Raw genomic sequence first — 23309 nt, 5'->3', positions numbered from 1 at the left:
CCTGCTCTGTCTTGGGCCCAGACTGAGGATCCCCAGGATCAGCCAAGCTTAAATTCCCTTTTTGTGGGGAGCTCTACACTTCACCTCCAGTCACCCTGACTCACACTCTGTGTTGGCTTTGGTTCGTCTCTCTCCCTAGTCTCCTGAGTCCGCTGGACCATTCTCCAGCATCAACATTTAATGCTTTTGTTTCTGTACATCCTGCCATTCCTTAATCCTGCCCTTTAATCAATTTCAAGAAGTGGTTTCCTCATGGATTTCATACTTTGTCTCTCTCTTTCAGACTTCCCTGGAATAGTATTAAAATAATGCATCCTAAACATGTAAGTCATGACTCAAACCTAAATCTAAACTATCTCCCTACAAACACCTTGGCTAGCCCTTCAAGGCCTGCTCCCAACTCAGCCCTGCAGCTAACTTCCCATCGCTTTCTCCAGCCAAAATTTTCTTGTACCTGGCATCCCCAAACACAATACCCATTTTCCTGTCTTCACATATGCTGGTCCCTCATCTGAAGACCTCCTCCAACTCTCCACCTATAGAAATCCTGCATATCCTACCAGGTTCTCTCAAGTCTCACCTCTTTCCCTGTCCATTCCAGATGAAAATCTTCCCAACTCAAAACCCCATTGCATCCTCTTTAGTACCACCATCTTTCAACAGTTAGCTTTGCTGGAGTAGCTCTTTTGCTCACACACGCAGTTCCTGTAATTGCATTTGAAGCTCATTGTTTGGAACATATGGCATCCAGCATATTATTCTGCCTTGAATATACACTTCCCAAGGTAAACAGGAAAGCAAAATTCTCTTACACAAAATTGGGTGCTGAGTTGAAGAGCACTAAACTCATGCAAGCACCACACTCCGACTCCTCTTCCCCGTCTAGGTGGCAGGAGGGAGTAAAGATGGCTCCTAGCACAGGTGGTAACACCTACTGATTCTAGACAGAAACCAGGACTATAAAGGTCTGGAAAAAAACAGACCCCTTCCATTTTCTGAGATTCTCAGCATACTGGAAACTGAAGATGCGCTAAAAGTGGATTACAGAAACTCTCATGTTTGACATCTTTCCATTGCACCATCCTTTTCATTCCTGTCGTCAGTGTGTCTCTGTGCCCTTTTAATTTTACCTCAGAGAACATCACAAACTTCAAGTTGAAATAACCTTGGATTATAATATTCTGGACTCTTATATGTTGAGTAACGAGGCGGCCGCAGGCTGCTGGGCCCAGAGCGATGACTCTGCGGGAACCGCGGCGCCTGCTTACACAGCACGGAGCGGCTGACTCCAGGCCGGGTCCAGGGCGCCCGCGTCGGGTTCCGTCGGGCCCGCACTCGCTGCCTTGAGGAAATGACACTTCCCGATGGACATCGGACCTCCCACCCCTTCTGCCCACTGCCATTTGCCCCCTCAGCGAAGGGAACGGGACACGCGTCCCGAGGCCTGGTCCAGGTACCCAAGGGCTCGGACCCGCAGAGGTGGGGATGCAGCGCCGGGCAGCCGGCCCACTAAGGCACCAGCGAAACGCGGCGCGGGAACGCCTGCCAGGCCGGCCTCACCCCAGGGGGCGCGCGCCCGCTGTTCCCGATTCCTCTGCGGCCCGCCTCCTTGCCTCGCGCCCAACCAACAACCACTTCCTGTCCCACTCCCGGCCAATCGCTATACTCCACGAAGAATAGTCCTAGGGGGCGTATGGGAAGGTGCATAGAGAGATGGCAGCACCGACCAACCGCATCCAGGAGCTTGCTCGTGGGGGCGGGACTTGGTCCAGGCTGCAGCTTCTCAGGAGCGAGGGGCGGGCGCGGGGCCGGGCTTCGTGCGGTGGGCTTGCTCGCGCGGCTGTAGCTGTAGCCGAGGCCTCTAGGTTTTGCAGCACGTGACGGTCGGGCCTCCTCAGCCGCTGTCTCCACTGCAGTGCAGGGCCGGGTGTGCTGGCGGGAGGAGGCGCGGGCGCCGCCGGCGGTCCCCCGGAGGCTCGAGGTGAGGAAGGAGGCCCGCGCGTGACCTCGGGCCTGTAAGGACCGTGGGGGTCCTGGGTGCGCGCCGTCGCTGCCGAGGGGACGGGCGTGGCTAGGCGGAAGAGTCGGGGTGGGTTTCGAGGGCCCGGGCCCCGGCGGACGTGCCGGCCGTGAGGGGCGAGGCGTGTGAACCTGGGCCGCATCGGTCGGGTAGCCAGGCCCAGGCCGTACCGCCGAGCCCGGGAGGCGTGGCAGGTGCCCTAGAGCCTTCCATGACCTGGGAAAACCAACTTCTTCCAACGCCTTAGCTTCTAGGGCTTTCTTAGGCCTCCGCTGGCCGCCTTGGACGCCGCGAGGTGGGCTGGAGTAACCGGGTGTAAAGGTCTGGCATGGAGTCGGGCCTAGTGGGTACCCATACCCGTGGAGAAAGGTGACACCGAACCGAGAGGATATTTAGGATTAATGTTACAGGTTCAATATTTAAAAATTAAACCGCAAGGCGCAGACTGGACTCGAGCACCCTGAAGAGTATGGAGAATGTGCTAGAACACGCAGTGGTTGAAAAACTCAAGTCTTAACATTTACATATATTTGGGGGTGTAATATATGTAATCCGGTTGGAAATTCACTGGACGTTAAAATCAGGAAAGGACCCAAAAGCTCAGTGTGAGTAGGTTGTTTTATAGTGGAGAAAACTGAGGCCCAGAGCTAGGAAGTGACTGGCCCAAGGTCATGCCATTAATTTTATGATTACTTTGGGATTATAGCCGAGGGTTGGGCAGTTTTGGTGTAGTGGTTAAGGCCCTGGTTTAAGTCCTTCATTGGCCATTTTGTTAGGTGAGCTTGGCCAATTTACTTACTTACCCTTTGGGCCCTGGTTCTCCCCAGGTAATGGATATAATAATACCTGGTGGAGTTGTTTTTAGAATTAATTTTTTAAGACGTGTTTCAAATAGGACAGGGAAGCCTGCCACATATTAGCTGCTTGATAAATAATGACTGTTGTAAACTGTAGTCTGAATGTTCGTGCTCTACATTGATATCCTAGTTTTTGAGTTGGTTGAGTTCTGGGTTCCAAGACTTGGGAGTCACTAAAAGATGGAAGAAGCTGGACCTGGTGGATTGATTAACTGCTGGGCCTGGTACAAGTGAATGCTGGTTTAGGGAAGTTAAACTGAGCTGAACATTAAAAGCTTGGGAGGACAGAGGTGAGGCACAGTTGAGTCTCTCTACCTCTGCTTTAGGAATTGGGACCTTTTGCTTACTTTTTTAAGAAAGTAGAGTTTTTCTTTTTTTAAAGGGAAGAAATGTATTAATCTTTAAAATCATTATATACCTCAGTTTTCCCCCAGCAGTTTGTAGGTCATGAATAGAATCACTGCCATGTTGTACTTTTGCTGTAATTAGACTCAGCAGCTGACTTAGAGCAGAGGTAGAATTCTGTGGGAGTTCTCCTTTGCACCAGTGAGAGTGCACAAGCAAACAGGCTGGGTAACTGGATCAGGAGACGGCTAGAGTGAACTATGTATTGGTGCGAATGTATCGCAAGACAAACATCTTTTCTGACCTGACCTATCTGAAAAGGGTGTCAGTGTCCCCTCCCCACCTTGCTATCTGATCTCAGCAGTTCATCTAGTACACACTATCTTCCAGGGAGCACCGCGGGTAAACGCTTTGACAGAAGTCGTTGCTGCTGTTTTGGCAAGCACACTGTTGCATCCTTTTAGTGACAGAGTTCACCTTGCCCTGCAAGATAGCCTAAGGGGACAAAGTGGCAGTTGGTAAGCATAAATTCAGGCACAGGAGACTTGAATTTCAGGCCCAGCATGGTAACTGGTTTATGAACCACTTTGGTTTCCACATCTTTAACATGGGGTGAGAAGTCTCCTGAAAAACTTATCGTCAAGGGACTACTGGGAGGGACAGGTACGATGCTGACCATGAAACTACTTTGAATGTGTAAAGAGAACTGTGCAAATAGAAGAATTGGAAGCACATAACTAGGATAATAAAACTGCCAGAACATAGTCATAACCTGTGTAGCTCACTGAACAACTTTGTCAGGGAAGGGCTAGTTTGAATGCTTTGTTAACTGCAACAGATGTACTTTTGAAGTAAGCTTAACTTCGAGCTATGAAAATTATTTGGAGAATTGTTTTTAAAGAATTTAGAGAATCTTCAGCAGTATGTTTTGAGTACTCTCATCTTAGTTTACTGAAAAAAAAAGTGCTGTGGAAAAATTGATTCTGTCAATGAAAAACGAAATTCAAAACTGAACAAGGCAGTATAGATCTATTTTTAAATGGATGAGCTTTTACAATAGAGACCATTTTGAATTTTATGTACTTTCTTTAACCTTTTTTTTTGACTAGCTGCAAGGTGTAGTTAAATCAGAAGATTCAAAAAGTAGTAGTAGTAAAATGTTTATCTGTGACTGGAATCAAATTCCTTTTAACTGGTTCCTTTCCAAATTAAGACTTAAAATTTCTTATTTGACTTAAAACTCCAAGAGTTTTAGAACTTTCAGACTTCAGTGGCATTACTGGATAACACCTAGTAATAATACAAATTACAGCTGATGTCCGGCAGACACTGTAAGCCAAGCACTGTCTCAAGCTCTTCGCATGCATTTTGTTTATACAATGACCCTGAGATGTACTAGTGTTCTCATTTTAGAGATGAAGAAACTGAGGCCCCCAGTTAGTAATTCACCCAGTATGCCAAGTTACTCAGTAGCTAGTGAATGATAGTGATTTCTGTCTTGGTTTTCATCAGTACTACCATGTGTCTCACTGTGACTTGGACTTTTATGTAACTTCTCTTTGCTTTAGTTTCTTCTCGTGTCAGGTGGGCATGATAGAACCTCCAGGGGTTTTTGTGAGGATTAAATTAGATAACCTAAAGTATCTAAACCCCATAACATGTAAATTTAAAAAGGGTATATTAATAGATGAATGGATAACCCACATGAAAGAAAGACTGCAATGTATTTATTTTTAACACCGAGAACATTAGCTAGATTGTTTTTCCTGTTCCTCTTTATGATTTTTCACAGACTAAAGGAATTGGAGTTGAAATGCCCTACTTTCAACAAAGTCCCACAAAGAAAAGCCCAGAAACCAATGGTTCACTGGTGAATTCTACCAAATTCTTAGTGAAGAATTAACCTTAGTGTTTCACAAGTTCTTCCAAAAAACAAAAGGGGAGAATACTTCAACTCACTCTGTGTAACCAATATTGTAACTCTGTGTAACTCTGATACTACAACCAAAGACTTCATAAGAAAAGGAAACTATAGATCAATATCTTTTGTGAAAGTAGATGCAGAAATCCTCAAAATGCAAGCAGACAGAATGTAGCAAAATATAAAAAGCATCCCATGCCTTGACCAACAAGGATTTATCCCAGGAATGCAAGGTTGGTTCAACATACAATAATGAATCTGACATAACCATGTTAAAAAGGACAGAAATCATATGATCATCTCAGTAGACCCAGAAAAGCATTTGACAAAATGCAACACCCTTTCATGATAGAAACATGTAATAGAAAAGAACATTCTCAATTTGGTTTGAGACAAATAATCCTTTCCCTGAGATTTCTTCTGTTCCTCTTTCTAATTTCTCATGGATCAAAGGAATTAGTTGAAGTTTCCCAACTTTGAAGAGACAAAGTCCCACAAAGAAAAGCCTATAACCAATGCCTTTGCACATGAATTCTATGAAATACTTAAGGAAAAATAATATTAATCCTTTACAAATGCTTCCAAAAAATAGGAAAGAAAACCTTAGACCAATAACTTATCTGAAAATAGGTACAAAAATTGACTTAACTGGAAAAGATAAGATGTAAACATTTTAATTTAATGAATTTAGAAACAATTTGAGCTTCTTTAAAAGATTTTTTTCTGAATGGGCCCTTATTGGGGACAAAGTCTTTGCCCTTTTTTTTTGTTGTTGTTATCATTAATCTACAATTACATGAAGAACATTATGTTTACTAGGCTCCCCCCTTCACCAAGTCCCCTCCATACACCCCATTACAGTAAAGTCTTTGCTTTTGACAGGTGACATTTATTATGTCTTGTTTCTGGTAAATACAAAATTTTGTGTTCAATTGAAGGGTCATGTATGTTATTGAATGCATATAGTAAAATAATTTGGACTGTATTTTGGAATGTGTGCTGAGAAGAGAACCATCATTAACCAAAATAAATTAAATTTAGAATTCATATAGAAAAGTAATTGGTAAAAGAGCAGGGGGAAAAAAATCACAGGTAAACATGGACATTTCCATATCCAAATGCTAAAACTTTATATATACCATTGCAAGGAAGATTTAAAGAAGAAAATATAGCTGGAGGAAAGTTTTTCTTGTTAGGTAAAATCATTTAGCTCTGCTAAAATATGTTGGAGGAGTAGGCAGGCATATTAGGCCATTTGGTTTAGTATGAATATTGAAAATGTGTTCATCGTGGTTGTACTAATCTGTATCAGAAAACAAACCATTGCTCATACTATGAGGTGCTGGACTCTGATAGACTTTGTATTATCTTTTTACATTTTCACAGCAAGCCTTTGAGTCAGTAGTACTTTTATCCACACCTGAAAATAGGGAAAGAAGACTCCTAGAAGCTCAGGAGGCTGATCAAGGCCACAAAGCAGAACTGGAGAGTCTGGAACCCAGGTGTCTCTGAATTGACAGGTTATATCACCACATGCACTACTGCCTTGTGAATAAGGAGTTAATTTTCTGAATCATCATCTTTAAAATAAGAAATGTCCATCTCTAGTGTTCAAGATAAATTCATGCTTTTCAGAGTTGCAAAGTTGGATTGAAATATTAAAAGTGGGTGGATTAGGTGTTTTTGAAGAATCCTAACCCTGAGATTTTTGAGAGTTGGGCTTCTGCTCTGTCCTTAGGAAACTAAAGCAAGCCAGAAATAATTTATATTCTGAATATATATTCAAAGTGTGCATGTGTTTGGCTCTTGTTTACTTAGCTTTGTGTACGTTTGTCCATGTGATCCAGAGGGTGGAGCTTCTCTGACCTGTATATGGGCAGATAATTAAATTGGATTACTAAAAACAAAACACTAACTGGAAGGGAGAAAGACTTCCTCATCAAGTTCAAATTTCTAATCCATCACACATTTCTGAGTCTTCCTTTATAATTTTGTGTTTCAGAGAACCAGGTCAGTTTAAAAGGCTGGTTTCTAGACAACTTTGATCAAGTCTAAAGAACCATCTTCATTGATCTAGTAATACATTTAAAAAATATAATTTTGAAATAATTATAGACTCTGCAAGAAGTTGCAGAAACAGTGTGGAGAGGTAGGTCCTGGTACCCATCATGGAGCTTCTTCCAATTGTGGCATCTTACATAACTGTAGTACACTGTCAAATCCAGGAAATTGGCATTGGTACTATCTATCGACCTTACTCAGATTTCACCAGGTTTTACATCCATTTGTGTGTGTGTGTGTAGTTCTATGCAATTTTATCACATCAGTAATTCGTTTTTGAAATTTTTACTTTTTTAGTACTTTTTTTGTAGAAAGAAAACACTAGCATATATGAGTTTATTTTGATAATAACCAAAAAATGCAAAAAACCTGATTTGTGGAACTAACACTGCAGTATAGTCATTAACTCTGAAAACCTGGGCAAATATACACAATGTTATTAAGGTCACCTTATTAAAAAAAAAATTTCTGTCTCCAGGCACCCTGTGTATAGGTTGAGTTCCTGAAGGTCAGAGACCAGTTTTTTATTTGTAACGCTTGTTATCTAGTTGGCACTTGTGAAATTGAATGCAATCAGCAAATACTCCTTTAGTGTCTAACATGTGCCAGGTTCTCTGGTGGGCATCAGATGCATTTTCTGCTTTAACCCCTTTGTAACACAGAATTCCCACTGGCCAAGCTTCAGACTAACAGAAAACAGACTTGAACTCTGCCACAGTGTGCTTTTATCAAAAGTCCAATTGAGAGATTTATTGATGAGGATTTGCAGTCTGCCCCTTTCTCTAGAACTAGATATTCTAAGTTTTATTTTTAGACCACATTCTAGATCAACAGAAATCAGGACTTGGATCATATGTTGGCCCCCTTTAGTATAGCTTTATTGAGCTTTTTTAGTCTTTGCTTGCATTAAGGGTTATGAGACAAAGCCACACAAAACAGATAGTGCATGTAATTTAAGGGTATTTTTGAGAAAAGTTGTCCACTGTCTTGACATACAGATGTTAAAAGATTTCACATTTATGGTGAAACTTGGTTCTCTAAAGTACAGAATTATAAAGGAAGACTCAGAAATGTGTGATGGATTAAAAATTTGAATTTGAACGGGTTATAGGATTTTTAATTGCTGGCTCTCCTGGAGGTCCATGCCTGCAGTAATTTGTAATTTGACCAGGACAGGAATTTAAATGGACCCACTGTGAGACTGCTGTTGTGGCACTGAGCAGCCTCCTTAAAAACATCCACCAGCATTTTTATCCTAGCTCAAAGGGGCTGTGCTGCAGGGTTTAAGGTAACAGTCTTGGAGTGATAAAAATTAGGAAAGAGGGAAAGAAAATGATTCCTAAAAGAAAAATGGAAAACAGGGTGCTCTAAGAAAATGGTGGCTTTTAGGCAAAAAGTAAAAGCATGGGGGAGACTGCTGTGATGGCATTCAGGAGCTGCTCCTTGCCCTACAGGAGCTGAGAGATCTCAGTACAAACTGTGAAAATAGAGTTTCAGGACATATGGTAGATGTTACTTTACTACAGGAAAATGATAGATTAAAGGTACTATCTTCATTCACTTTTATTCCTGCGCATGCCAAGTATAGGAACCGCTTGCTCTGCCTCTGGGGAGGTTGGAAGTAGGGAAGTATGCTGTTCGTTTTTTGAAAGCATTATTGCTTTGTTGTTGAGCTGCTTGTTATTTATTTCCCATTGGTAATCTTAGAAACAGTGGGTGACAACAGAGAAGTATGTCCTCTGCTCAAGATTCAGTAAATGTAAAGACAACTGAAGACTTGAAATTTAAAAGAGAGAAAGGCTTCAGAAATACTCCTAGACATTAAAGTGTTAAAAGTCATTCTCTGTCTTTAAGGCAGAAGCAGTATAGAATTACCAAGTATGGGGCACTGTATTAGGGGGCAGGAGCCTTGGCTTCTGATCCTGATTCTGCCAATAACTGATTTGGGGCAAGTCAATTTCTGGACCTTTCTTCTCAGAAAGGTTGCTATAGTATATTTCAGCCCAAGAATTTTTTTTGGAAGGCCTGGTATAGCAACAATTCGAGGCTTGATAGTGAAGCATCCTTGTCTTTTTTAATAAACTAATTTTTAGAAAAGTTTTAGATTTACAGAAAAATTATGAAGATAGTACAGAGGATTCCAGTATACACTACATCCAGTTTCCCCTGCTGTTAACATGTGGTATATTTATTGCAATTTAATGAACCGATGTAATACATAAATACTACCTAAAGTCCATATTAGACTGCCTATGTTTTTGCCTGCTATCCTCTTTCTGCTCCCAGATGCCATTACTCTGTTGTCATTGTGTCTCCTTAGGCTCCTCTTGGCTGTGACAGTGTTTTGGACTTATTTTTTCTTGATGACCTTGCCATTTTTGAGGACTGTCAATCAGCTTGCTTTGTAGAGTGTTGCTCTGTTGGGATTTGTTGGATGTTTTTCTCATGATTAGACTGAAGCTACACGTTTTGGGGAGGAAGACCACAGATTAAAGTACTGTTTTCATCACATTGTGTCAAGGGTACAGGCTATCAACATGACCTGTCACTGTTAGTATTGACCTTGTCCCCTGGCTGAGGTCTTGTTTGCCAGGCTTCTCCAGTGTAAAGTTCTGCTGTTCCCCTTCCCATACTGCGCTCATTGGAAGGACGTCACTCTGCAGTCCACACACACAGTGGAGTGGGGAATTATGCTCCACCTCCTTGAAGGAAGAGTATCTACATAGATTACATGGAATATTCCTATCTGGGAAATTTGTCTCTCCCTAATTTGTTTATTTACTCAGTCATATATTTGGATCAGTGTCAATTCATGGGCATTCATTTTACACTGTGGGGTGTAATCCAATACCACTTATTTTGTTGTTCATACTGTCCCATCTTTGGCCACACATTTCCGGCTTTACTTAAGTCAGCATATGTTCCCTCCAACCCTTACTAAAAGTGAGGCGGTTTCATATATTTGTAGTAAGTTAGATTGTGTTGGCACATCCTGCATGCTATCCTTGGATTGCTCGACCTCCTAAATGATGTTTTACAAATGTCGTATATAAAGATTCATTCTTTGTGCCATAAAGTTGTATGGGTTTTGACAAATGCATAGAGTCATAGATCTGTAATTACAGCATCATATGTATGGGTTGTGCCATAAAGTTGTATGGGTTTTGACAAATGCATAGAGTCATAGATCTGTAATTACAGCATCATACAGAATAGTTTCACTGCCTTAAAAATCTGCTGTGCTAACCTGACCTTCTCCCCCAAACCTGGAAGCCACAGATCTTTTTACTGTATCTACAGTTCTGCCTTTTTCAGAATGTCGTATAACTGTAATTATATAGCATGTTGCCTCCTCAGACTGGCTCATCCAAGTTTTTGTGGTTTTGATAGCTCTTTTCTTTTAATTGCTGAACAATATTCCACTGTGTGGGTCTCTCACAGTTTATTCATTCACCTGTTGAAGGACATTTTGGTTTCTTCAAGTTTTGGGTGATGAGGGTAGGGATAAAGCTGCTATAAGCATTCACTTGCAGGTTTTTGTACATGTGTCAGTTTTCAGATCAGTTGGGTAAGTACCTCTGAGCATAATTGCCAAATATAAGGCCTCACATAGCTCTGTAAGAAATTACCAATCTTCCAGAGTGCTGTACTATTGCATTTTTACCAGCAATGAATGAGACTTCCTCTTGTCTACATCCTTGTGAGTGTTTTGGATCTTAGCTGTGCTAAACTTTATATGTGTATGGTGGTATCTCAGACAAATGATGCTGAACATCTTTTCATATGCTTGTTTGCCATCTGATTATCTTTGGTGAGACACCTGTTCAGGTATTTGCCCAATTTTTAAATAGGGTGGTTTGTTTTCTTATTGTTGAGTTTGAATTCTTTATATATTTTGGAAACCAGTCTGTTGTCAGATAGGTGTTTTGCAAATATTTTCTTCTAGTCTAGTTTTTAGTTCTCTTTTAAGTCTTTCACAGATTTGAAGTTTTAATTTTAATGAAGTCCAGCTTGCCAATTTCTTCTTTCATGTGTCTTGCTTTGAATGTTGTATGTAAAAACTCCTTGTCAAATTCAAGATCACCTAAATTTTCTTTTATATTTTCTTCTAGCAAGTCTAATAGTGCAGCATCCTTTTTATATACCCATGCAATCAGTGCCACCTTTTGGATTCCATTGGATATAAGGAGTGTGGATAGGGGAACTGAAATAAGATGGGCAATTTTGTTTTTGGTGATGTTGGATTTTCATTAAAGAAACAGAGAATTAAGATCACCTCAAAATATGTTTTTAATTGTAAGCGTGGACAGTTTCTTAACAAAACTTTGAACATTTAAGCTGCATTAACAGTGGTCTAGGAACTAGAACAGACCCATCCAGTGACTGCGGCATTTGGCAAATGACAGTTAAAGCTGCATACATGCAGGTAGCAGTGGCCAAGCCTCAGAAGTGCACAGCTGTGAGAACTGATTTTGTGTTGTTGGGCAGTATTGGTTCCAGCTTTCAAACCCTCTGGATAAGGTGTTACTGATCAGTGCAGATCTCTTACTGAAAAACCAGGGTCTGCAACTCAGGGTCTGGGGGAAATGGTGGGAGAGAATAGACTTTTGTGTTGGTCCTGACAGGGCTAGTAGATTTCTGGTGCCTGAAAACTGTTTTGCTCCCAGTGGGGCCCTTCTGCCTCCCTCACATGGTTCCCTTACCTTCCTCATTAGAGCCTACGTGAGCACCCTATTCCAGACCACTCTCTTCAGTGCTCTTCTGTCCTCTGCCTCTGGTACACACCTTCCCTGTACAGTTACACAGTAACATTTTATCTAGTGGAACAAAAGTAGAGTATTTTTATTGTGATAATTAGTAGGTGATATTAATTTTGCTGAGTCTTAGTTCCTAATGGGTAAAATAAAATGAAAGTAACACCTCATGAGAGGTTTACATGAAACAGGGTATGTGAAGTGCTTTATAAACTGGGAAATAGCACCGTTGGACTGTGCATGAGGCCTAATCAGTGTATCTCAAAGTGGTTCCATAGCTAGCAGCCTCAGCATGCCCTGGACGTTGTTAGAAATGTAGAATCTGGGGCTGGGCCCAGCCAAGGCCTTCTGAGTCAGAAACTCCGGCCGAAGCCCAGCAGTCCTCTGTCACAAGCCCCTGTGTGATGCCAGTGCATGCTCACGTTTGAAAAGGCCTGTTCTACAGTGTTACACTTAACCCTGAGGGTAATTGTGTCAATCTGCTCGGTCCGCCATAACAGAGTACCACAGGCTGGATGGCTTAAAGATCAGGAATTTCTTTTCTGTTCTGTCTGGAGGCCGGAAGTGCAAGGTGCTGGTTGTGTTGGTTTCTGGTGAAGCCTTTCTCCTTGACTTGCAGAGAGCTGCCATCTTGCTGTGTCCATACATGGGCTTTTCCTGGGTGCAGAGCTCTCTTGTTGTCTCCTCATCTTCTAATGTGGACATCTGTCCCGCCAGATTAGGTCTCCACCCTTGTAACTTCTTCTACCCTTAAGTACTTGAAGCCCTATCTCCAAATCCAGTCACACTGGGGTTAGGGCTTCCACACAGATGTTGAGGGAACACAGTTCAGTCTATAACAATACATCAAAAACTAAAAAAAATTAGTCTGTCCTTTTTTAAAGGTAATTAGTTAAGCCCACTAGACTAGCTCCCTGATTAGCTTTTCCTGAGCAACAGTGTCCTAGCACCAATACTTGGTCCTAATTAATCTACTTGGTTTTGTACTTTACTTAATTACTACTATTAAAAAGCTCTAACCGTATATTGCTCTAGCTGTGTTTTGGGCCACTTTAGTTTTGTAGCTCATCCCTGAGAATCCAGCCACCATTTATAGCAGTGTTTCTGAGAACTTGGAAGTTGAAGAGAGTTGATTTAGGTGGAGGTGTTGAATCAGCCTATTTAGTTGTAGGGAAACCCTTATAGTTGTAAATCAAACAAAGAAATATTGCTATGCCATTGTGTCTTATTTTGCCAATAGAGAGTAGAGGTCTTTCCAGTGAATAATGAAAGGTTACTAGTATTTTTTAAGTATATAAGAAACTGTAGCAGAATGTTGACATTGAGAGTTTTTTCTGAAAACCAATACCAGTCCCAGGAAAGGTTATGAATGATTTTATTTAGCACTTACTTTCTGCACTGCCTAAGGTTTTAGGCAGTTCAGTGAACTTGAACGTCTTTCATCTCATGAGCATAATCCCAAGGTGCATAAATAAAAGGAAAATCACCACATTATACATGGTAGTCTAGTTCTGTGTTGAGTTACTCACTATATAACATTACAGAGTTTGTAAGAAATTTGGCATTAATTTCATAATTAGAATGAGTAGGTTTACATTTTTCTAGGAGCATAATTGGTCAAAATTGGCAGCCATGGTTGAGAATTGGGGCCACTGAAACTTATGAAGGAGCAGCCCCTTACTTCAGTTTGTTTATTTGGACTTTGAGAAATAAGGTCTCCATTGTAAACAAGGAACCGAAAACATTAAGCTCTGCTGCCTTTATTTACTTATTTATTTAATTGATTTTTTAAAAAAATTTATAGGTGATGTGCATGTGCTTCTTTGTTTTGTTTTGTTTTGTTTTTTTGGTGTCATTAATCTACAATTACATGAGGAACATTATGTTTACTAGACTCCCCGATCACCAAGTCCCCGCCACATACCGCATTACACTCACTGTCCATCAGCGTAGTAAGATGCTATAGAGTCACTCTGTGTTGCACAGCCCTCCCTGTGCCCCCCCTCATTATACATGCTAATCATAATGCCCCCTTTCTTTTTTCCCCCTCCTTATCCCTCCTTTCCCACCTATCCTCCCTAGTCCCTTTCCCTTTGGTAACTAACTATTAGTCCATTCTTGGGTTCTGTGTGTGAGTCTGCTGCTGTTTTGTTCCTTCAGTTTTTTCTTTGTTCTTATACTCCACAGATAAGTGAAATCATTTGATACTTGTCTTTCTCCGCCTGGCTTATTTCACTGAGCATAATACCCTCTAGCTCCATCCATGTTGTTGCAAATGGTAGGATTTGTTTTCTTCTTATGGCTGAATAATATTCCATTGTGTATATGTACCACATTTTTATCCATTCATCTACTCATGGACACTTATGTGGCTTCCGTTTCTTGGCTATTGTAAATAGTGCTGTGATAAACATAGGGGTGCATATGTCTTTTCCAAACTGGGCTGCTGCATTCTCAGGGTAAATTTCTAGGAGTAGAAATCCTGGGTCAAATGGTATTTCAATTTTGAGTTTTTTTAGGATTCTCCATACTGCTTTCCACAGTAGTTGAACTAATTTACATTCCCACCAGCAGGGTAGGAGGGTTCCCTTTTCTCCACAACCTCGCCAACATTTGTTTGTCTTTTGAATGGTGGCGATCCTTACTAGTGTGAGGTGGTATCTCATTGTGGTTTTAATTTGCATTTCTCTGATGACTAGCAATGTGGAGCATCTTTTTGCCTTTATTTTTAATCTTTTTTATTGTGGTAAAAACAGGTAAGGTTTACCATCTCAACCATTATCAAGTTTACAGACTATTAGTAGTAGGTACATTCACATTGTTGAGCAACAACCATCAACTTGCATCTATCTCTAGAACTCATCTTGCAGAATTGAAACTGTACTATCAAATCATTTTGTGCATGTGTGTCTCACTTTTTATATCTCTAGATTTGTAGTCCTTGGAAAGAGGACTCACTATTGCCCATGACAGTTTAATACAATACACAGAACATGTGTGTTTAGAAAATAAGAGGTAAAAGCTGTTTTTGGTTTAGTATTTTTGTTGTTGAGTTTTAAAACACTGATTTAAAACCATATCTCTACTTGATGGATGATCTTTGAACAACACAAGCAGTATCTTTATATTAAGTCTTTAATATGAGGCTGGTTAGCTCTTTTGTTATCATTTTCTTCTCAGTATTTTAATCAGTACGTGAAAGGGGCTTTTGTCCACTGTCAAGTTCTTGACAAATGCAAGAGTTTAATTTGAAATTGTATTTGAACACCTTAGATTTGTGTAGTAAACATGATATTGTATATGAGGACAATTGTTTATGTTTGAATTTTTTTGAAATTTTTTTGGAATTCAGTCTTTTAAATAACTGATTTTGGGGGAAAAAAATCTATAGTCTCTCTGGGTTTACTTTATCTATAAAATGAAATATTCACAGTAAGTTCCTCTCAGCTCTGATTTAAAACCCGTACTTTTAATAAGTAAAAGGGATTAGTGTTCTTACCAAAACTTTTAAAGAGAGGTGAAATGTTTAACGAGCTTTACTCTCTTTATACATAGATCATGGACGGGAAGTGGTTGCTGTGCATGTTACTGCTCCTTGGAACTGCTGTCATTCAGGCTCACGACGGCCACGACGATGATGTGATTGATATTGAAGATGATCTCGATGATGTCATTGAAGAGGTGGAAGACTCAAAACCAAAACCAGATACCAGCACACCTCCGTCTCCAAAGGTTTGAACTGGTCTTTGAATCTACTTGTTTCACGTCTTGAGATAATTGCAGGGTGAAAGTTAATTTGGGTCCTTTTCCAAGGCGACACAGTTTGCTAAAATACTTAGTGATCACGTTGCCAGAGATACATTACATGGATTGAATTCGAAGAACACCTATAAAAATTTTGAGATAATTGAAAAGCAAACCAAGAGAATAAATCCTAAGAAAGGAATGTTACATAAAATTTATATTTTTAGTTCATTTTTATATTTGACACAGGTTACCTACAAAGCTCCAGTTCCAACAGGGGAAGTGTATTTTGCTGATTCCTTTGACAGAGGAACCCTGTCAGGGTAAGTGTTTCTTAGGTGAAAAAAATAAGATGAAAGAGTGGATTCCTGTTTGGATAGCTATTTTTTTATTTTAGGGTAGTATTTGATACAGTGAAATGTCTTAACTACTTCATAGCCACAGTGTTCAGGCCCACTAAGGAATATTTTGAACTTGCCTGTTTAGAAAATACTTTTAGAACATGTGGTTGGTTCTTGCTTCCTTTTCTCTCTCTCCCTCCACCCTGTATTTTGTTCTTAGATTGAGAAAAATTTTTCTTTTGTGTCTTAAAAAGAAAAAGTGGATTATTTCACGGGTTTGGTATTGTCTTACAGATTTGTGAGTTGAGTACAGTATATTATCACTATGTAACATGTAAAAGTAGAAAGTGGTTAAGTAGGCTAAGAAGATCTTTGCAGTGTTTACTGGGAATCTTAAGAATTTTATTAGTATTTACGTTGTTTCTTTTCACATCATTTGAATCTTAATTGTGGGGTTTGTCTTAATTTACAGGTGGATTTTATCCAAAGCAAAGAAAGATGACACTGATGATGAAATTGCTAAATATGACGGTGAGAGTCCTTTTGATTTAGATAGAGCCGACTGAGGTTTGACATATTTCCCTAGTGTCTCTGAAGGCTAGTTGAAAAGCAGAATGTATACATTTAAAATTTTTTCCATAAAAGTTTTGCTCTCTTGTGTGTGTTCATAGAGTTAGACCTATTTAATGTTTTTCACCATAAAGTGGAGAGATAATTCATCACTTCTAGTGCTGTATGTTGGAAATGGAAAGTCTTTCTAGGCATTGTTAAAATGAATATGTTACAGGTTTTTAAAAACCATATTCTAGTATTTGTAAATATGTATGTGTTTAATGTTAATAGGCCAGTTCTCATAGGTAAATGGAATATGTTAAAAGTTTGTCATATGATGGACTTACATAGCTCGGGGTTTTGTTCGTTCCATGTAAGGATCTTCAGAGGTGTAGTTAAGGAGTGGCACTTTGTTATTGCCTTGCAGGAAAGTGGGAGGTAGATGAAATGAAGGAAACAAAGCTTCCAGGTGATAAAGGACTTGTATTGATGTCTCGGGCCAAGCATCATGCCGTCTCTGCTAAGCTGAACAAGCCCTTCCTGTTCGATACCAAGCCTCTCATTGTTCAGTGAGTGAAACACTTGTTTGGTGGAAGCTTTTTAGGAAGGGTGATATCAGAAAAACTTTTACTCTATGTAAAAAAAAATTATAAGAATAATTGTATGTTACAATAGGGATTTGGAGTGTAGTTAAGCCTCCTGTAGTTTTAACATTTTTTTCCTCCCCAATAAATTATTTTTAAAAAATTAGCTTTGTTTTCTCCTAGCAAATGAACTTCTGGACTTTGCAAAAAGTGTTTACTGGGAATCTGAGTTAAGGATTTACTGTTTTACTAATTTTGGGGGGATTGGGTAGCCATTCAAAAGCAATAGAAGGACTTCCTTAAAGATAAACATACAACCTGTGATGAAATGTGACTGAGATGGGGGAAAAGAGAATATGTTAAGAAATTTGATCTTTCAAAATGCCGTATGGCTTTTTGCTTTTCTCTCTGAAATTAGGTATGAGGTTAATTTCCAAAATGGTATAGAATGTGGTGGTGCCTATGTGAAACTGCTTTCCAAAACCCCAGAACTCAACCTGGTAGGTACTTCGTATTTATTTATATGGCCACCCACAGTTACCTTTTAAAAATCTTAGAGAAAAGAAAAGAAAATTTATGAAACCTGAAAACAAAGGCCTCCTCTTTTGCTGTTTAAATATTTTGGAGGATTGAGAGTGTTGACTTTGATACTTTATATGTTTTTTATTTGAAATGTGAACTTCAAAGCCATTCTATCTTATCCCTGGTTTCTGTTTTGTGTACTTTTTATTTTAGCAAAAACTTCTTTTATGAAAGAAGCAGTAACTATCTAGATGTATGCCTTTACTTCTTTTTTTAAAGCTCTTTCAAATATTCTCATGTAAAGTTCCCTGGTAATTTCTTCCCAGGTATACCTAAGCAAACCTCATAAATGAATCAGCTTTTCCTTTAAGGTGGCACTAATATACTTCGGATTTTATAAGAGGAAGTATATCATCGTGCTTTGAAAGGTTGCTTTCGATCACTGTTATCAAGTTACTTAAAATAATCCATTTTGTTTCTGAAGGATCAGTTCCACGACAAGACCCCTTATACAATTATGTTTGGCCCAGATAAATGTGGAGAGGACTATAAATTGCACTTCATCTTCCGCCACAAAAACCCCAAAACGGGTGTATATGAAGAAAAGCACGCCAAGAGGCCAGATGCAGATCTGAAGACCTACTTTACTGATAAGAAAACACATCTTTATACGTTAAGTAAGAAAAAGCTATTTGGGGTGTCATGGCACTACGCATTTGCCATATAATTAAAAGATTGCACATCTGGAAAAGACCCAAGCCTACAAATAAAAGTCTTTTTTTTACTTAATATCTTACTGCTGAAATGATCTTAAGTTCTCCACACTAAAAGAAGCTTCTCTTTCATATGTTGAATGAGAGCTAGAATTTGAGACAATTCCAATAAGCTTTAATGTCCCTCAGAGAGCCACTTTGCTCATCCCCCTCACTTCCATCCTTTGCTTATTTTTTTGTTGATAAAATGTTAGCTAATAGGAATACAATAGAAATATATGTGCAATTCTTTTTTTCCAGATTAGCTTTCAGCTGGGCTCTTTGGAAGCCCAAATAACCTAGACAATTGAGTTTACTCATTTGGATGTTGGAATGGATATTTTATTTTGGTGAAGCTTTTCCTGCTCATTTAAGATCCTATATAGACATGCCTCTTTTCCTGAAGAATACAATAACCTTTTTTCTTGATAATGAAAGTAATATATATTCAGTATAATTCAAAAGATAGAAATAAGCAAAAGGAAACATTTAAAATGATCTGAAATAACATCATGTTATGTATTTGGTCATATCTGAATAAACATGAAGAGTATGTGTATAAGCACACATGTAATTTTTTATTGAAAGCTGAATATACTTTATTTCACTTGCTCTCTTAACTTGATAAAAGTGTGAGGCTCCTCCTGTGAGAGTCCATATCATTGTAGGTTGCTGATCTTTGTGAACTGATGACAGTGGCACAGTACTCCATCGGTCTGTGGTAGTCTGTGCTGTGACCTAGTCAGTTGCCTGTTAGACATTTAGGTATGCACAAGTCACACTCAAGAGCCTTCTGGGATTTAAAATTGGGTTTTCATTCTTCATTGTACTCCAAAAGTACAACCATAAGTAGACATGTGGTTTAATAAGTAAAAGGTTTGTGTAATTTGAAATTTTGGTAACATGGGTGGTGGTGATATCAACTCAAAAAAATGAGAAAATGAGCTTTTTCTACTGGGGGCAGTTACAGTAAACTTACTGCCTTGACTGGTGTGTAACCATTTGTGTCAGACAGATACTGCAATTTGTAATGTATCTTTGATTTTTTGATGTTTCTAAGTGAAGTCTTTTGATGTTTGCTGTATCTGTCATTTGTTTTAATTTCCAAAAACCTGAGGAACTAGCATTTATGATTTACAGAGAAAGAAAAGAGGGTTGGTTAACTTGCTTAAGGCCCCAAGCACATGTTCTGACTCTAGTGCCCAAGGTCTTTACTCCATGCTTCCACTTTCTATTAGAAATGTTGTCTTATATATGGGGGTAGACAGAGCTTAGGAATAGGTAGATAATTAAACTTTAAAAATTGTGTTTCCTTTTTTTCAGTCTTGAATCCAGATAATAGTTTTGAAATATTAGTGGACCAGTCTGTTGTGAACAGTGGAAATCTGCTAAATGACATGACTCCCCCTGTAAATCCTTCTCGTGAAATTGAGGACCCAGAAGACCAGAAGCCTGAGGATTGGGATGAAAGACCAAAAATACCAGATCCGGACGCTGTCAAACCAGATGATTGGTGAGTCGTGGGCTCCTGTCTTTAGGTGCAGCAGTGCATTGTATATTCCACGTGACTTGAACAACTGAACGTTGGTTGAGGTCTGATGATTTCAGTAATCTATGATGTAGTCTAACTGGTCAGAAAAATATAGACTGCAATAGCTGAAAAGGTCTGATAGGGCCATCTGGATTGGCTCATGCCATTTTACAAGCCACTGAATGATGAAATGGCTAATAGAGTTTACCTCTGGCGACATGAGGGATTTGTGACAGAACCTCAGGTCTTGGCTTGGCCTCTCCAATGCATCTATGAATTTAAACTGGAGTCCTGAAATTTTAAGTTTTATTTAAAAAAAATAACCTTTTCCCTATATAAACCAACAATACTCAAGATCTCTGCTCTGTGCTGGGTAGTGAACTACAAAGCCTAGGACACCAGCTGCCCACACTGCTCCTAGTTCCCGCTGTGAGACAGGCAGGTGAAGTTGGTGCACATGGGGAGTGATCTAAGAGTAGGTGTCACTTGGTTACCTGAGCACCAGGTACGCCTAATCCAGGGGTGGGTTCTTGGATCAGGGCAAGTCAGATTGACAGGTGAATGTAACCCAGTGACAAAGATGGGAAGTGGATTCCTAGCTGAAGAGGGACATCATGTGCAAAAGTGGAGGAGCAGAAGTGAGCTTGTGCGTGAGGGAGATTTGAGTATATACAACCCTTGATGTAGAGGACGCACTGGAGAGCGATGAGAACTGAGAACAGGCTTGGTTGTACTCTTGTGTGTAGCCATGTTTGAACCTCCAGTACAGTGGCTTTCAGAAAGGTCAGCAAGCAAACAAAGAAAGAGTAAAGCCGATCTTCCATTTGTTAAAGAATCCTCTTAGGCTTTAGCGGTTAAATTCTAGTTGGTGTTTTTCCTCCCTTCACATGGGGCATGTGTACCTGAACTTCTGTGTTGTGCTAGTGTCAATGCCAAGCTTGTTTGTATATTTGGTGGACATTACATTTGGACTTAGCCTAGTTCAGTATTGTATTCCCCAACTAACCATTTTGTTTTGAGGGTTGGGTGTGAGTATTCAACTTAAAAGGGTTGGCTGAATGTTATACCTGTTTTACTTAATTTGAAACTAGCATATTTAAAAAATAAGCATAATCCTAACCAAGGATAGATGTATTTGCTTATCAACTAAAGTGACAGTATCTTACAATAACTGCAAACTTCAAAATTAGGCACTTCTTGATGAACTCTTATTTTAGGATTTATAATTCACATACTAAAATCTGCCCTTTTAAAGCACACAATCCAGCGGTTTAACGAGGTCACAGTGTTGTACAACCGTCACCTAGGTCTGATTCTAGAGCGTTTATACCCATTAAGCAACGACTTCCTCTTTCTCCTTTCCACCAGCCCCAGGCAACCACCAATTTATTTGTGTCTCTGGATTTGCCCATTCTGGACACAAAATAAAATAATGTGTGGCCTTTTGTGTCTGGCATCTTTCAGCTAGCAGAATGTTTTCAAGGTCCATCCTTGCTGCCGTCTATCAGTACTTTGTTCCTTTTTATGACCGTATTCCATTGTGTGGATATTACCACATTTTATTAATCTATTCCTTAGTTGATTGATAAGTTGTTTCCCTTTTTTTGCTTGTGGTTATGGATAATACTGTTGTGAACAGTCATATTCAGGTTTTTGGGTGGATATACGTTTTCCTGTTCTCATGTACTCTAGGTGTGGAATTGCTAGGTCATATGATAACTGTTTAATTTTTTGAGGAACTGCCAAACTTTCCCAAAGTGGCTGCTCCATTTTACCTTCCTATCAGTGTATGAAGGTTTTAATTTCTCCACATCTTGGCCAGTGCTTGCTTTTATCAGTCATCTTTATTACAGCCATCCTAGTGGGTATAAAGTGATATCTTACTGTGGTTTTGATTTGCATTTCCCTGATGGCTAATGATGTTGAACATCTTGTCATATGCTTACTGGCCATTCGTATATGTCAATTCAATTGTGTAAGTCAATTGCCAGTTTTTAAATTAGGTTGTCTTTTTATTATTGAGTTGTAAGAGTTCTTTATATATTCTGGATACTAGGCCTTTATCAGATTATAAGAAATATTTTTTATAAGGAATTATTTTAATTTTTGAGATGAAGTAAGACCTTAAATATTTTTAGATTACCCTTTTTCAGGTTCACAGGGTGAGACTATGTTGCCATTCTCTGGCCAGGGCTGTCATAACTAGCTTTTTTGTTTGTGTTTAAGGGATGAAGATGCTCCTGCTAAGATTCCAGATGAAGAAGCCACAAAGCCTGAAGGCTGGTTAGATGATGAACCTGAATATGTACCTGATCCAGATGCAGAGAAGCCAGAGGATTGGTAAGAGCTTTAGTTAACTTTTTTAATTACCTACTTTTTAATTGAATTAATAGTTAATACTTAAATACAGCCAAGTGCCCAAACTTAAGTGTAGAGCTCAATAACTTTGATTACATTTTTGTGTCTTTTTTTAATGAACCTTTCATGAAAAACCCTTGTCACTGGAAATGCAGAGAAAGGATGATACTCTGTGTATGACACTGTGAAAGCATTTGTGCTAGATTTCAGGGGAGCCCCTGGGTGGCTGTTCATAGTCCTGCAGCACAAACCCCATTTGCAATTTGTTTACATCCCCACAGGGATGAAGATATGGATGGAGAATGGGAGGCGCCTCAGATTGCCAACCCGAAGTGTGAGTCGGCCCCTGGGTGTGGTGTCTGGCAGCGACCTATGATTGAAAACCCTAATTATAAGGGCAAATGGAAGCCTCCCATGATTGACAATCCTACCTACCAGGTTTGTGCCTCTGAAGGTTGAGTTGCTACATTGATCTGTCAGTGTTCAGAATGAAGTTTTGTTCGTAGTGAAGCTACCACAATATTCAAACCGTGGAATTGAAAACAAAATGAATTTCAGAATTGGAAGAGAGCTTATATGTTAAGTGTTGAAAAGATAAACCTAGAAACTGGAAAGAAGAGCTTCTAAAATTGCAAAGAAAAAAAAGTGGAAAACTTGTGGTTTGGGTGCCCTGCTATGGTGTAGCAGGGGTGCTGTGGCCACAGGGTCCAAACTGGCCAGTGGTGCCATGGCGCAGTGCAGAGCATTGTCACAAGAATTGGCTCCCAACTATAGGTGGCATGTTGCTTGACTGTAAGATCTTCGACTGTAAAGAGACTGAAGTGCAAAGGAGATGATGATAATGCAGGTAGTGACGTTATAAATGCATCCAGCTTACCGCAGTCATGTAACCACTCAGACCCTGGTCTCTCCTGCTGCTTCTGTCCTAGTCAAGTTGTTAGTAATCATTAATTTCTCCTTTGTCACA

The 23309-nt window shown here is 39.7% G+C and overlaps 1 protein-coding gene across 1 annotated transcript in view; it reads left to right on the top strand.

The window, feature by feature from the left end:
• The first annotated feature begins 1808 nt into the window (after positions 1–1808).
• Positions 1809–23309, top strand: part of CANX (calnexin) — a 28348-nt gene continuing 6847 nt past the window's right edge. Inside the window, exons 1-10 of the mRNA XM_017666951.3 lie at positions 1809–1981; positions 15514–15690; positions 15952–16025; positions 16516–16574; positions 17023–17164; positions 17598–17679; positions 18186–18378; positions 19777–19966; positions 22211–22324; positions 22624–22780. Of these exons, the coding sequence (XP_017522440.1) occupies positions 15517–15690; positions 15952–16025; positions 16516–16574; positions 17023–17164; positions 17598–17679; positions 18186–18378; positions 19777–19966; positions 22211–22324; positions 22624–22780 (1185 nt within the window). The 5' untranslated portion in view covers positions 1809–1981; positions 15514–15516. The remainder of the gene's footprint in view (positions 1982–15513; positions 15691–15951; positions 16026–16515; positions 16575–17022; positions 17165–17597; positions 17680–18185; positions 18379–19776; positions 19967–22210; positions 22325–22623; positions 22781–23309) is intronic.

This window comes from Manis javanica, chromosome 14 (assembly GCF_040802235.1).
Source record: "Manis javanica isolate MJ-LG chromosome 14, MJ_LKY, whole genome shotgun sequence".
Taxonomy (NCBI): domain Eukaryota; kingdom Metazoa; phylum Chordata; class Mammalia; order Pholidota; family Manidae; genus Manis; species Manis javanica.
This window is presented reverse-complemented; position numbering and strand designations above follow the sequence as displayed.